General features: G+C 40.0%; 1 protein-coding gene across 3 annotated transcripts in view; it reads left to right on the forward strand.

Annotated features, from left to right (window-relative positions):
- Positions 1 to 10,494, forward strand: part of POLH (DNA polymerase eta) — a 40,268-nt gene extending 29,774 nt beyond the window's left edge. For all 3 annotated transcript variants that reach the window (XM_049653722.1, XM_049653721.1, XM_049653723.1), the window contains 6 exons: positions 847 to 950; positions 2,118 to 2,237; positions 2,996 to 3,119; positions 3,656 to 3,721; positions 7,069 to 7,238; positions 8,950 to 10,494. In XM_049653722.1, the coding sequence (XP_049509679.1) occupies positions 847 to 950; positions 2,118 to 2,237; positions 2,996 to 3,119; positions 3,656 to 3,721; positions 7,069 to 7,238; positions 8,950 to 9,913 (1,548 nt within the window). In that variant the 3' untranslated portion in view covers positions 9,914 to 10,494. The remainder of the gene's footprint in view (positions 1 to 846; positions 951 to 2,117; positions 2,238 to 2,995; positions 3,120 to 3,655; positions 3,722 to 7,068; positions 7,239 to 8,949) is intronic.
- The last annotated feature ends 2,781 nt before the right edge of the window (positions 10,495 to 13,275 follow it).

Genomic DNA, 13,275 nt, shown 5'->3' on the forward strand with positions numbered 1-13,275 from the left:
TTTTTTTGTTTTGTTTTTTTTCCCCCCCCCCATTTTGAAGCCTTGTTTCTAGTAGAAGATGTTTGCTATTGGAGGATGATTTTGAGATCTCTATCAGAGATACTTGAATTATGGTAATCTGTGTTAAATCTAGGACTCAAAATGGATTAACCATTAATCAAGAAATGTAAATCAGGGGCACATGGGTGGCTCAGTCGGTTAAGCGTCTGACTTCGGCTCAGGTCATGATCTCATGGTTTGTGGGTTTGAGCCCTGCATCTGGCTCTGTGCTACAGCTTGGAGCCTGGAGCCTGCTTCGGATTCTCTGTCTCCCTCTCCCTCTGCCCCTCGCCCACTTGTGCTCTGTCTCTGTCTCTCTCTGTCTCTCTCTCTCTCAAAAATAAATAAACATTAAAAAAAAACTTTTTTTAAAAGAAATGTAGATCAATGTGGTAGGGTAAAACAGGTTTGTTTCAGCATTTTCATATGCACATGCCTAGAAATGCACCTTATGTAAGTGTCCTCTGCAGCTTCTCTGGGCTTTTTCCCCTCTTGAAGTGGGAGAACCTTAAGGAATTGATGGGAATGGAAAAAAAAAAAAAAAAACGACCAAAGAGAAACCGAGAATAGATGTGGAAAGAACAATGAGGATGATGATAGTGGGTCATAGTTTCCACTGAGGATGTTGTGGGACACCAAGGTTTAGAGATGTCTTGAGTTTCTGGTTTTGTTTTTGTTTTTAATGTGGAAACCATTAGTAACAGCCCTTAAGCTGTGCCTGTGTTTTTATGTGTATGTTAATATTCACCAGCTCTCTGTGTGGGTGAGGTTGACAGTTACGAAGTTTTTATGCTTTCCATGCTCCAGGTCCTGGCAAAACTGGCCTGTGGACTTAACAAGCCCAACCGCCAGACCCTGGTCTCACATGGGTCAGTCCCACAGCTCTTCAGTCAAATGCCTATCTACAAAATGTAAGTATTCAGGGAGTACCTTCAGTGTCACTCATATACTTGTGAAAGCACTCTGGTTTCTCCTGTCCCTTATGAGAGATTGGAGCAAGAAAATGTAGGTAACCAGGAAGGTAGAAGAGAGAGCACACAAAATTTTGAAAAACACAGACTTTTTTCCTAATGAGGCTTCAATTCTGGATTATCTATGGAAGTTACTTGATCCTGAATTTTAAAAAATGAACTGATTTTTAGCTGTGTCTTTAATTTCCTTCTAGCCTTTTTGTTCAAGTCTGTTACTAAATAACAAAACCAATAGGAATTTTACTTCTTTTTTTTCTTCTAATATCATCCCGAGGTGTTCAGGGCTACCAAACTGCTCCGAAAGTAGGTATGAGAGAAAAATCCAAATAAACGAATAACTAGGCTGTGCATACCAATTGTGTGTCCTTGATAAGGGCTTACACTATTGTTGAAGGGACAGGATGAAGGGACAAGACAGTTCAAAGGAACAGTGAAGGTGCTATTAAGACTGTACATGAATATTTGCTAAATGAGTTATACAGGTAGTTATCAGAGTTCAGAGAAGAGAAATCTGAGAAACATTTATGAAAACTGCATGAGATTTTGCCAGATGATAACTGAAGAGCAATTCTGATTTTGATAATGTTTTGAACAGAAAGGGGGGAAAGTATAAGGTATTTGTGGTGAGCTGGGACATAAACCAGGTTAACTGGACCATGTTGGAGAAGATAAGTGATAGAAATAGGACTGAAAAGGTAGGTTGAAGACATATTATAGGAAGCTTTACAGGCAAAGCTTAAGAATTTTTATTATATTCTTAAATATAAAAGGTTTTAGTCATGAAAAAGATTTGTCTTGGGGTTGGAATTTTAATCCCTAAATGGGACAGTAGATCCTGTAAAATTGAAAAATTTTTACACAGTTGACTTTGATAACTAATCAATGACTTTAACCTTTTGTTTATGCTATTGTTAATCTTCCCAGGTCCTAACTCCCAGAGTATTTGAATCATCTAGTCTTATACTAGGAAATTAATAGTTTACAGGAGCAGTACGTGCTCTCATTGTCCCTGAACCCTGTGGAGAGCTACTTACAGAAGCAAAATTTCTTATGTCTGCTGATAACCAGATATTTATGATGTGACCTATAAATTCTTTGTCTTGTTAGCCGTAATCTTGGAGGAAAGCTAGGGGCCTCTGTCATTGAAATCCTGGGGGTGGAATACATGGGTGAACTGACCCAGTTCACTGAATCCCAGCTCCAGAGTCATTTTGGGGAGAAGAATGGGTAAGTGATTCCTAATGTTTTTCAATCATGACCTGTATGGAGATGCTAAAGTCAAACACAGACAAAAGCATCCAGTAAAATTTAGACCTATCTTTAACATTTGTTTCTCGAGATAATTTCTTTGGTTCTTTTGCTTTGAAATGTTAGGTCACTGTGGCCTGTCATTCTAGAGTAGTTTTTCATTTACCTAAGTAGGTTGATAGGCTTGGATATTTAGAGCATTTTCGTGTGCTGAAATGCTGGTAATTCCTTTAAAACCTTTTTTTAAATGTTTATCTTGAGGTGTGGGAGGAGGGGCAGAGAGAGAAGGAGACAGAGGATCCAAGGCAGGCTCTGCACTGACAGCAGCGAGCCCAATGTGGGGCTCAAACCCATGAACTGGAAGATCACGGCCTAAGCGGAAGTCAGACGCTTAACCACCTGAGCCACCCAGGCACCCCTCCCTTAAAATCTTTGTATTTAGACTTATACCAAAAAACTTGGGGATATGAATCAGTGGCTTGCTCAGCACTTTTCCAAAACTACAAATGATGAGTTGGCTTTAAAAAGCACAACCAGTATCCCTCTCCTTGGCAATATATTCCACTAGCATTCATTGGGAAGGGCAGGGATTCTGTCAGAGGTGAAGTATACTTAATTCTGGACAAATTTTTCCATTTCTATGAAGGAGACAAAAAGGTAGTGCAATGTAGGTATTTTATTTTAACAAGAATTATCATTTGCTTTCACCTTAAACTTTTTTTTCCTGCTTTTATTAGATCTTGGCTATATGCCATGTGTCGTGGGATTGAACATGATCCAGTTAGACCCAGAAAAATACCTAAAACCGTTGGCTGCGGCAAGAACTTCCCAGGAAAGACAGCTCTGGCTACTCGGGAACAGGTAGGCAAGCATTCTTGAGAGAACATTGCCTCTTTTGAGGGGGTTAGTCGGTAGGTTTGGGTAACTGCAGAACGTTTAGTAAGTTAGACGGGGCCATTCTGTTGTAAAGTATGAAGTTCTTTTTTTGTGTTGAAAATGGACTAAACTTATTATTTTTTCCATGATTTATTTTTTCTATCCAAAAAGAAATAAGATGAAACTGACTGAAATTTGAAATGGAATTACTCATTTTTTTGGTAGATGATAACTTGGAAGGCCTGGGATATTATGCCTCAAGCTTGTGTGTTGTTTTTTTTCTCAGAGCTGGAACATGCCTGAAGTTCACCTGACGGCATTCCAGCAGGAAAAGAAAATGAGAATCTTGAGCTAAGGCAGGTCAGAGTACTGAAGATTTCTATGATCTGGTGATCTCTTGGTTATAGGGGAGACATTATTGCACACTTACATTTGTGGGAGAATTGAACAAATCCTCCATCTTGTACTATAATAAACCTAGAATTTTTAAATGAAAGATTAAAGTCTCAACACTTTTTTAGGTACAGTGGTGGCTTTTGCAATTAGCCCAGGAACTAGAGGAGAGACTAACCAAGGACCGAAATGATGTAAGACTTTCTTTCTTTATTCTTGGGGTGAGTTTGGGGATTTAAATACCAGTTGTTGTGTATCTTAAGGAGTAGAAACAAAGATACAAAAAGATACCAGACTAGGAAGTTTTAAGAAATCTTTTGGGGCTCCTGTGTGGCTCAGTTGGGTGAGCGTCCGCCTTCAGCTCAGGTCATGATCTCACAGTTTGTGAGTTTGAGCCCTGCATCAGGCTCTGTGCTGACAGCTCAGAGCCTGGAGCCTGCTTCAGATTCTGTGTCTCCCTCTCTCTCTCTCTGCCCTGCTCCTGCTCTGTCTCTCTCTCTCAAAAATAAAAAAAAAATTAAAAAAAATCTTTTTTCTTTCATAAAATTCAGCATAGGATCTGAGTATCCCATCTCCCTCGTTGCCATTTGCCTCTACTCTTTTGTATATTCCTTATTTAACCCCTCCTACAATCCTGAATATACAGTGGATCTTCATCAGAGTACAAAGCCATTAAATAAGACACTCAGGGATTAGACTGTAAATTATTGGAACTTGCAGTCCATGTGACAAAGTAGTGCTGGCAGTTTTAGAGACAGCGCATGAAGTCAAAGACTTGACATCTGATTAGTTTCTTTATCCCCTCCTTTAAATAAAATAGCTTTATTGATATTTTACATACCATAAAATTCACCCATTTACAGTACACAGCTCAGTGGTTTTAGGATATTCCAGAATTGTTCAGCTATTCCACAATCAATTTGAGAACATGTCATCACCCAGAAAAGAGATCTATACCCATTAGCAGTTACTTAGCCCTAGGAAACTGCTGTTGTGCTTTATCTTCATACACTTCTTTGGGACATTTTATATAAGTGGAAGAATGCAGTATGTGGCCTTTTGACTTGCTTGAAATCTTTTGGTTAACATATTTTCAAGGTTCACTCATACTGTAACATGAATGTTTATGAATGAACAATATTCTATTATATGGATATATTTTGTTTATCCATTCATCAGTGAGTGAATATTTGAGTTGTTCCTACTTCTTGGCTGTTATGAACAATGTTGCTATGAACATGCATGTATAGATTTTTGGGTAGACATGTTTCATTTCTCTTGGGTAAATGCCTAGGATTAGAATTGCTGGTTCACATGGTAACTATGTTTAGCATTTTGAGGAGCTATCAGACTTACACTCCTAGCAGTGTAAAATTAATTTTACTATCTTTGTTACTGTCTTTTTATTTTAGCCATACTAGTGGGTGTGAAGTGGTATCTCACTGTGGTTTTCAGGTGCTTATTGGCCATTTTCTTATCTTCTTTGGAGAAATTTATCAAGATCCTTTGCCCATTTTCGAAGTGGTTGTCTCTTCATTATTGAGTTTTAAAAATTCTCTATGTATATATTATATATATATTCTCTCTATATATATATTATACTCTATGTAAGTCCCTTGTCAGATATTTATTTTGCAAATATTTTCTCCCATTCTGTGGGTTTTTTCACTTTCCTGATGGTATTGTTCGATGTGTTCTCTCATGTTTCAGCATCTAGGGGTCCTACAGGTCAACTGTATAGTGTCAGAAATCATCCCAAACTACCCGTTTGCCCCTTGTGGTGGTGAATGTTTGTTCTTGGGTGGGCAATCCCAGTTGTGTTATGGGCCAATTTGCCTTTGCCCACTAGGTGTCGCTCCGTTCTCATTTCTCTTTATAAGCCTTCATGCAACACAGTGGGGACCCCTGAAAATCTCTTTAAGCTTAAAAGGATTTTATGTCAAAAGTAATTCTGGACATAGAAGATCATTGTCACTTCAATGTTTAAAGTATTCTAGTGGTTTCCCTTCATACTTAAGTCATATGTAGACTTAATTTTGTATTTTTATTTTGTCATGACCAAAATGATTTGGTCCCTGGCTACTTCTCTGGCCTTATCTCCTGTCCTGTCCCCCTTCCTTCTCTGCTGTAGCCTCTACCCCACTGGCAGCCTTCCCTTTTATTTAACACACCAAACTCCCACGTTAGCAGTTTTGTTCTTGCCATTCCTTCAGCCTGGAGAATCTTTCCTCATATATTCTTAAAATTTCCTCTCTTGCTTTATTCAAGTCTCAAAGGTCACCTTCTTCAAGAGGCCTTCCCAACTACCCTATCACATCAGCAGCTTTCGTCACTCTCTTCCTTACTCTGCTTTTTCTCATAGAAATACAGGGGCGTTGGGTGGCTCAGTCGTTGGGTGGCTCAGCATCCAACTCTTGGTTTCGGCTCAGGTCACGATCTCAACAGTTCGTGAGTTCAAGCCCCACGGTGGGCTCTGTGCTGACGGTGCAGAGGCTGCTTGGGATTCTCGCTCTCTCCCCCTCTGTCTCTGCCCCTCTCCCGCTTGTACTCACTCTGTCTCTCTCTCAAAATAAATAAACTTAAAAAAAAAAAAAAAAGAAAATAGAAATTTCTTATTTCTATTACATGCCTACTTGTTTATTTTCTGCAGTTCCTATTACAAGACAAGACCCATGAGGGCCTGAACTTTATTTTGTTCTCTCCTATGTCTCTTTGGTGTAGCTGATACATGGTTTTAGTCAATTGCCTATTTCTATTCTCTGAAGATAAATTCTTATGAACTGTATTTACAAAACGTACAAAAATACAAAATACATTTTTACCCAACAAAATATTTGCTGCTGTTGGCTTGTTTGCCTTAGGGGTATTTCTTCTCACCACCATCTCCTGATTCTGGAGGATCCCTATGTAGACTTTTCACCTTCTTATATTTCTGCCCCTTGACCTTTATTTCTTAGTTTGCCTTGCATCAATAGTGTTCATTTGGATGTCTAGACTTCACTGAAAATTGGGTCAATGATCTTGCTTTCTAGAGGCAAGCTCACTACACTGTATCTTCTATAGACAGGGTATAAGGAGAAGGTGCTAATGGAAACTTCTGTGCTTAAGTATAAGAGCATCACCAGCAGATTAAATAATAGACCTACTACTCAATCTTGACATCCTAGCTTGGATCTTCCTCTCAGACAATTACTTAAATGAATCCTTCCCTCAGTCACAAAATAGAATAAGTATTTGTTATAATCTTCCTGCATAGACAGCACAAAAAAACATTCAGGGAAAGAGTTCCCATTTTCATTTATTCTGTCCTGTTCCCATCACCTGTCAAAATATTCTAGATATTCTAATATTTCATCCTTCAATTCTGTCTGCTCCAATTACTTCTTGCACTAAGAAACAAGCATAAAATATTAAAAATTAAACATGACTATTTCCAAACCATTTCGTCACCCTGGTTCTTTTAATTTCCTCTAAACAATTCAATATATAGAACCCAGATGCTCACAGTAACTTTCTGGTCTCAATCCTTTTATACCCACAGAATGACAGGGTGGCCACACAGTTGGCTGTGAGCATTCGTGTACAAGGAGACAGACGTCTCAGCAGCCTACGCCGCTGCTGTGCCCTTACACACTACGATGCTCACAAGATGAGCCGTGACGCATTTGCTGTCATCAGGAACTGTAACACTTCAGGCATCCAAACTTGCTGGTGAGTTTAATTCCAGCTTGTCTTCTCAGAAGACACTTGTACCCTGTCTTTCTCTAAAATTAGTGGGTATATAGCTTTCCAGCTGGGGTAGGTTCTTGGTGACTCTGGCTAGTGGGACCTATCACAGAGAGGAATGGAAAAAAACAGCACACCAGAAAAAAGGCAGCTTGCCTACAGCTTCTTTGCCTGCCTTTGGTGCATTTCAGTTCAGGGGTGGGTTCCAGAGGGAGAATAATCCAGTACTATCCCCGCCTTTGCTGCAGTCAGGAGGAACAAGCAATGGCACGTGGGAGTATAGAAACTCAAGTTTCAAGGATCTTGAACTTGGGAATTTCAGCACTTAATTGTTCTATCTTAAAAACATCTTCCTTGACAATGCAAGCGACCTATGTTCATTGATAATCTCAATCTAACATCCCAACTCAGTTACAAGCTCCGCTGGTATAAAACCAAATGTCGTATTACATTTCACTTCATTTGGTCATGAAAAATAACCAAATATATGATTGGAACATGTTCATTTATTGTTCAGATATTAATGATTTTCAGTATTGGGATCCTCTATTTATATAACATAGCCTATTACATTGAGGAAAGTATTCCTAATTCACAACGGAAATATAATTTTGTGGGAAACATAAATTGGTTGTTTACTTATAGATCTATACTAGAGACTGTAAAAAATAATAAAGGAAAGAAAAGAAAAAAAGGTTTCATTGAACACCTAAGTTATTGCTTATCTAAACATGTGGATACTACTGTTGTTTGTGCAGACCTACAATACGATGGGGTCTCTAAAGCTGGAGTCCTTTGTTCTTTACTTGGAATAATTTATTTAACTTATACTTCCTTATATATATGTTTATTTTCAAATATTGAACAGTTTCACTGAACCAAATGATAAATTATGATACTATGCTCATATGAAACCTTATAAATTAACAGACTCTAACACTTACCAGGAGTGTGAAACCTATTGACAGGGAAGCATCAAAATGATCTGATTGTAAGACTGTCCAGAGCATGAAACCAGAGGATAGTGATATACTGTTATAATAATTTTAAAACAGCACTTACTCCTTACCTCGTCGAGGGATTAATCTGTTTATAAAAGCACATTTTATCTTCTGAAATTCAACTCATGTGAAAATGTACTTGAGTAAACAAAATGAGTAACTTTGTGACAGGAATTTCTTGAAATGTTTCTGAGACTAAGATAGGTAATCCCAGTTGTGGGATTTCATGCTCTAGAAATTTGAGTTGAAAGTCTGTCAAAATTAGGGTTAGATGGTGTCCTCTTTAAAAACAGAATGGAATGGCTAAGAGGATTTTTTCAAGAGACTTTCCAGTCTGAATACTCTAAAGCTTTTTTGTTGCCCTGAGTAAAATTTCTTGCCTCAACCCAGGATTATAGCTGTTTTTACATATGTTATGACATACCTTATGAATACCTAGCAGTCAGGGGATCCAGTTTCTATGTCTGACCTGGTTGGATGTTCACCAAATCAGCAGTTCTCAAGATGTGGTCGTAGGCCAGCAATATCCGCATCACCCAGGAACTTGTGAAGAGTGCCTATCCCAGGTCTACTGAATCAGTATTAATCTGATACCCTAATATTTAACAACCATAAATCCTAGAACCATAATCCCAGTCATTTACAAACTGAATCTGTGACCTGGTGCTAATCTTGTTCCTTTACTTTCTATACAGGTCTCCTCCCCTCACAATGCTTTTCCTCTGTGCTACCAAATTCTCTGCCTCTGCCCCTTCATCTTGCACAGACATCACCACCTTCTTGAGCAGTGACCCAAGTTCTCTGCCAAAGGTGCCAGCTACCAGTTCAGAAGCTAAGACCCAGGAATGTGGCCTGGCAGGGACAGCCACTAAGAAAGCAGCCACTTCTCTGGAATCATTCTTCCAAAAAGCTGCAGAAAAGCAGAAAGTCAAAGAAGCTTCAGTGTCATCTCTTACTGACACTACCCAGGCCGCCACGAGCAATTCACCATCCAAGCCCTCGTTACCTTTCCAAACCAGTCATGCTACAGGAACCGAGCCCTTCTTTAAGCAGAAGAGTCTACTTCTAAAGCAGAAACAGCTTAGTAATCCTTCAGTTGTCTTCCCTCCACAAAATCCACAGTCCAGCCCTAAAAAGTTAACAAACTCTTTTCCAACAGAATATCCAGATTGCACCCCCGTCTGTCAAGCAGTATTGAAGGTGGGATCCTCTAAAACAACTCCTGCAGGGATGGATTTGGCCCAGAATAGCCCAAGCAGTCTTGCTTCTGTAATTTCCAAGTCTGCTCCGGAGGTGGCTCAGAAGTCAACTACTACCCCAAGTCCTGTGGCAGCTGAGGACCAAGTGCCCTGTGAGAAGTGTGGCTCTCTGGTGCCTGTATGGGAAATGCCAGAACATACGGACTATCATTTTGCATTGGAGTTACAGAAATCCTTTACGCAGTCCCACTCCTCAGACTCACAGGTTGCGGACTATCATTTTGCATTGGAGTTACAGAAATCCTTTATGCAGTCCCACTCCTCAAACTCACAGGTTGTTCCTGCCAGTTCTCCTCAGGGCAAAAGAAATCCCAAGAGCCCTTCAGCCTCCAGTAATAAACGCGCTAGGCCTGAGGGCATGCAGACATTGGAATCATTTTTCAAGCCGTTAACACAATAGTGCTGCCCTCAGGCTTGCTGCAGGGTTTTAATATTTTACCTGTAAACTAGGAGATGGAAATGTTTTTACTTCTCAAGGAAACCTGTAACTTTTATACAAGAAAAATAATCCAGTTAGATGCTAAGTTAAGACCCCCATCTCTTCACAGGCATGGATTCTAATTCCATTGCTGACAGAGATGTAAAAACTGACTTATCTTGCAGAGATACAACTGCTCGGAGTTTTTAATCATTAAAGTTTAGGGACACAGTGTCGGTAAAAATGTGTGGGCCTTGAAGCCCACGAGAGGCACTTTCTTTTTCATCTGTAAAACTGATATACCTTACTGATGATTGGAAATCAAAGACAAGATACTTAAAGTCTGTAGCTTAAAGATTGGAACAGAAAAGTAATGGAGAAAAAACGTTTTAAAAAGATTTTTCCTCAAGCTCTGTGACAGGGGCAGTTTAGATAACGCTTTGACCAAATGTGAGGTTTGAGAACGTGAGGTAAAGACCTGAAACCCTAAAGTGGTAACTAGTTTAGGGCAGGGCTCTATACACAGAAGCTACTCAATAAATACTGAATTTCATACAAGGAAACCCTATTATGACCACAATTTTAGCCACCGGCCCTTCTATCTCTTGTGTTTGGTCTAATGTAGAATGAGAGTGTTCGTGGACTAGTTCAGGAACTCTGTTTAGATTGGGTAAGTCATGATCAGAACTAGATCCTCTGGGATCTTGCTACTTAGGGCACCTAGGTGGCTCAGCTGGTGACTCCTGATCTCAGGGTTGTGAGTTTGAGCCCATGTTGGGTGTAGAGATTACTTAAAACTAAAATCTTAAAAAAAAAAAAAATAATCTTGCTGGTCTGAGTGTGATTTTGAGGAGCAGGAGCATCAGCATTATCAGGGAACTTCTAAGAAATTGTCTTAGCCTCACCTTCACCCGTACTGACCCAGAATCTGTATATTAAAGATTCTCCAAGGTGTTTGAGGACTACTGATCTAGAAGATGCCAGTGGCAAGCCAGGTTTGTAGAGGGCCATGACATTTCCTTAAACCCTAAAGTACAAATGTGAGGTAGTGCTTGGCTTTCAGGGTCACTGGCATGTTCATCTTTTTCCTTTTGATGTTTGAATATTTAGCTTAGGGTTTATCGTAGCTTTCTGCACTTGTCCGTGCTGATAGTTCCATTTTCTTTTCTTTTTCTTGGTTTTAGAGAGTGCGCGAGCAGGGTAGAGGTGGGGGGATAGAGGGAGAGAGAATATCTTAAGCAGGCTTTATGCTCAGCACAGAGCCTGTCGCAGGACTCAATCCCACGACCCTGGTATCATGACCTGAGTCGAAATCAAGAGTCAGACGCTCAGCCAACTGAGCCACCCAGGTGCCCTTACAGTACTGTATTCTTAATCTCTGTTCTTATATGTGGGAAGTCAGCTTTTTTGATATAGGAAACCTTGAGTTACACAGAGAACCCAACCGAAGATGAGCTGAATTAGGTGGTGTGTTGGGGGAAGTGGGTAGGAAGAATGGTGTACACATCCCATCTCTCATATGTACACAAACACCAACTGCTTTTAAAGCTTGTTTATAAATTAGGGGTCTGTATTTAGTTTGAAGAAAGTGGGGAGCATTTGAAAACCCTGAGTCTAGCAGGAAACTCTCTTCAAAACTATCTTCCTCTTTTGAGGTAGTTGAATGATGTGTACCACGGCCCTTTCCCTGCTAGATTTATAGTTTCCTGAAGGCAAGAATTCTTGCACATAATAGGTACTTGATATTCATTGGATGAAACATATGAAGTAAACAATTTTAGATGATTACCAGAACTGGAACAGTAAAAATGTACATACAGCTGATGGGGGTGAGGGGCTGCCTTACACATCTTTTTATCTTCCTAAACATTCCATTGATGTAGCAAGGTATAGCTCAGTGGTTCCTGAAGATATCTCATTAAATACTGAGATCATTTTCTAAAACTTCCTTTCTTAATCCAGTGAAAGGTTTGTTTGTTTTGTTTTGTTTTTTAAAGCCTAAAGAAGCAATACTCTCCTTTGGGTACTGTACAGATCAAGTGAAACAAATTTTTAACACTTTGCTTGATTGGAAAGAGAAATTGTGAGTAGAAACTTTAGTTTCACTGGACTTATAAGAGGCCAAGATGGGCGGGAGTAGTGAGTAACTGGTAACAACAAGCAGCACACCTATTTTCTTGGAAATGCCAACCCTGCCCCAGCATAGTGGCAATAAGCCCATGGAGGTACGAGCAGACGAACATGCAAAGGTCAGTGTTGGTTGAAAGCTATAGTGCCTTTTTGCTGAACACAAGCTTTTCTCATAGCCGTTTATCAGCAACTGTACAGACGGAAACGAACCGCTCTTAGTCCCCGACACAGGAGGAAGTTCTTCAACCACAGGCTACTTATAGTAGCCAGTCAAGCCAGTGGTATTTTTAAAAGCAGCAGAGCTTGAATAGTTAAGGAAGCTTTTACTTTAATACCCTGGAGACGGAATGCCTCGCTGGACATTGGGCCACATTTATCATTAAATTTCTTTTGCAAGGATCACTGCTCAAAACGCAGTCCCATAAAACATGACCGTCAGGTACTCTGAACACAGAAACACAAAGAAACGACTACGGTGTGGCCAGGTGGTTCCAAGAAGCCAATTTAGGCTATGTAAACCTCACTTTGAGCTTTTCTGCATTGCTAGGGAGAGCTTGAGGGCCAGATTAACGTGACTCTTAAATTCCACTCTTCATTAAGTAGCTCACACACTCATCTCCACATCTCTGACATGGCACAGAAGTGGGCTCCTCATCACTGTGACCATACCAAGTGGCCAACTCCTCAAGTGCGGGCTGGTTACCTGTCTCAGCTGAAAAGGCAGTGGTTTCACTTTCTATTCTGCTTGCTCAAGAGCAATGCAAATAAGCCAGAACACCCAGGTCACAGTACTGGAACGCTGATCGCATGGGAGGGACAGGAAAGGGAGAATGGTAAATGATACCAGATGGGCTCTTTTCTCCATCCAGGGCTCAGTGGTGCTAGGGTTTCACTTGTCTCTAATCCTGAAGAGGAATCTAGCTCTGGAAGCTGAGCCCGTATCTTAAGCATAAGCACAGTGTATTCAATAAAACATTTTTATTCTGTACAATATATATGTGTGTATTTAAATATATATATGTATGTATATATTTATATTTATATTTATATATATATGTATATGCAGAGAAACCTGAACCAACAAATCCCTGAGTCCGGGGAACCCAGGACATTAACAAAGGGAAAGGAAGGAGTCCATGCCCTAAAGTGTAGGAAATATGGCAACATCTTTCCCTTTCCCCCAGGCTCCCTGCAACAGAGGGAGGATTTAACAT

The sequence above is a fragment of the Panthera uncia genome (assembly GCF_023721935.1).
Source record: "Panthera uncia isolate 11264 chromosome B2 unlocalized genomic scaffold, Puncia_PCG_1.0 HiC_scaffold_24, whole genome shotgun sequence".
Lineage (NCBI taxonomy): Eukaryota > Metazoa > Chordata > Mammalia > Carnivora > Felidae > Panthera > Panthera uncia.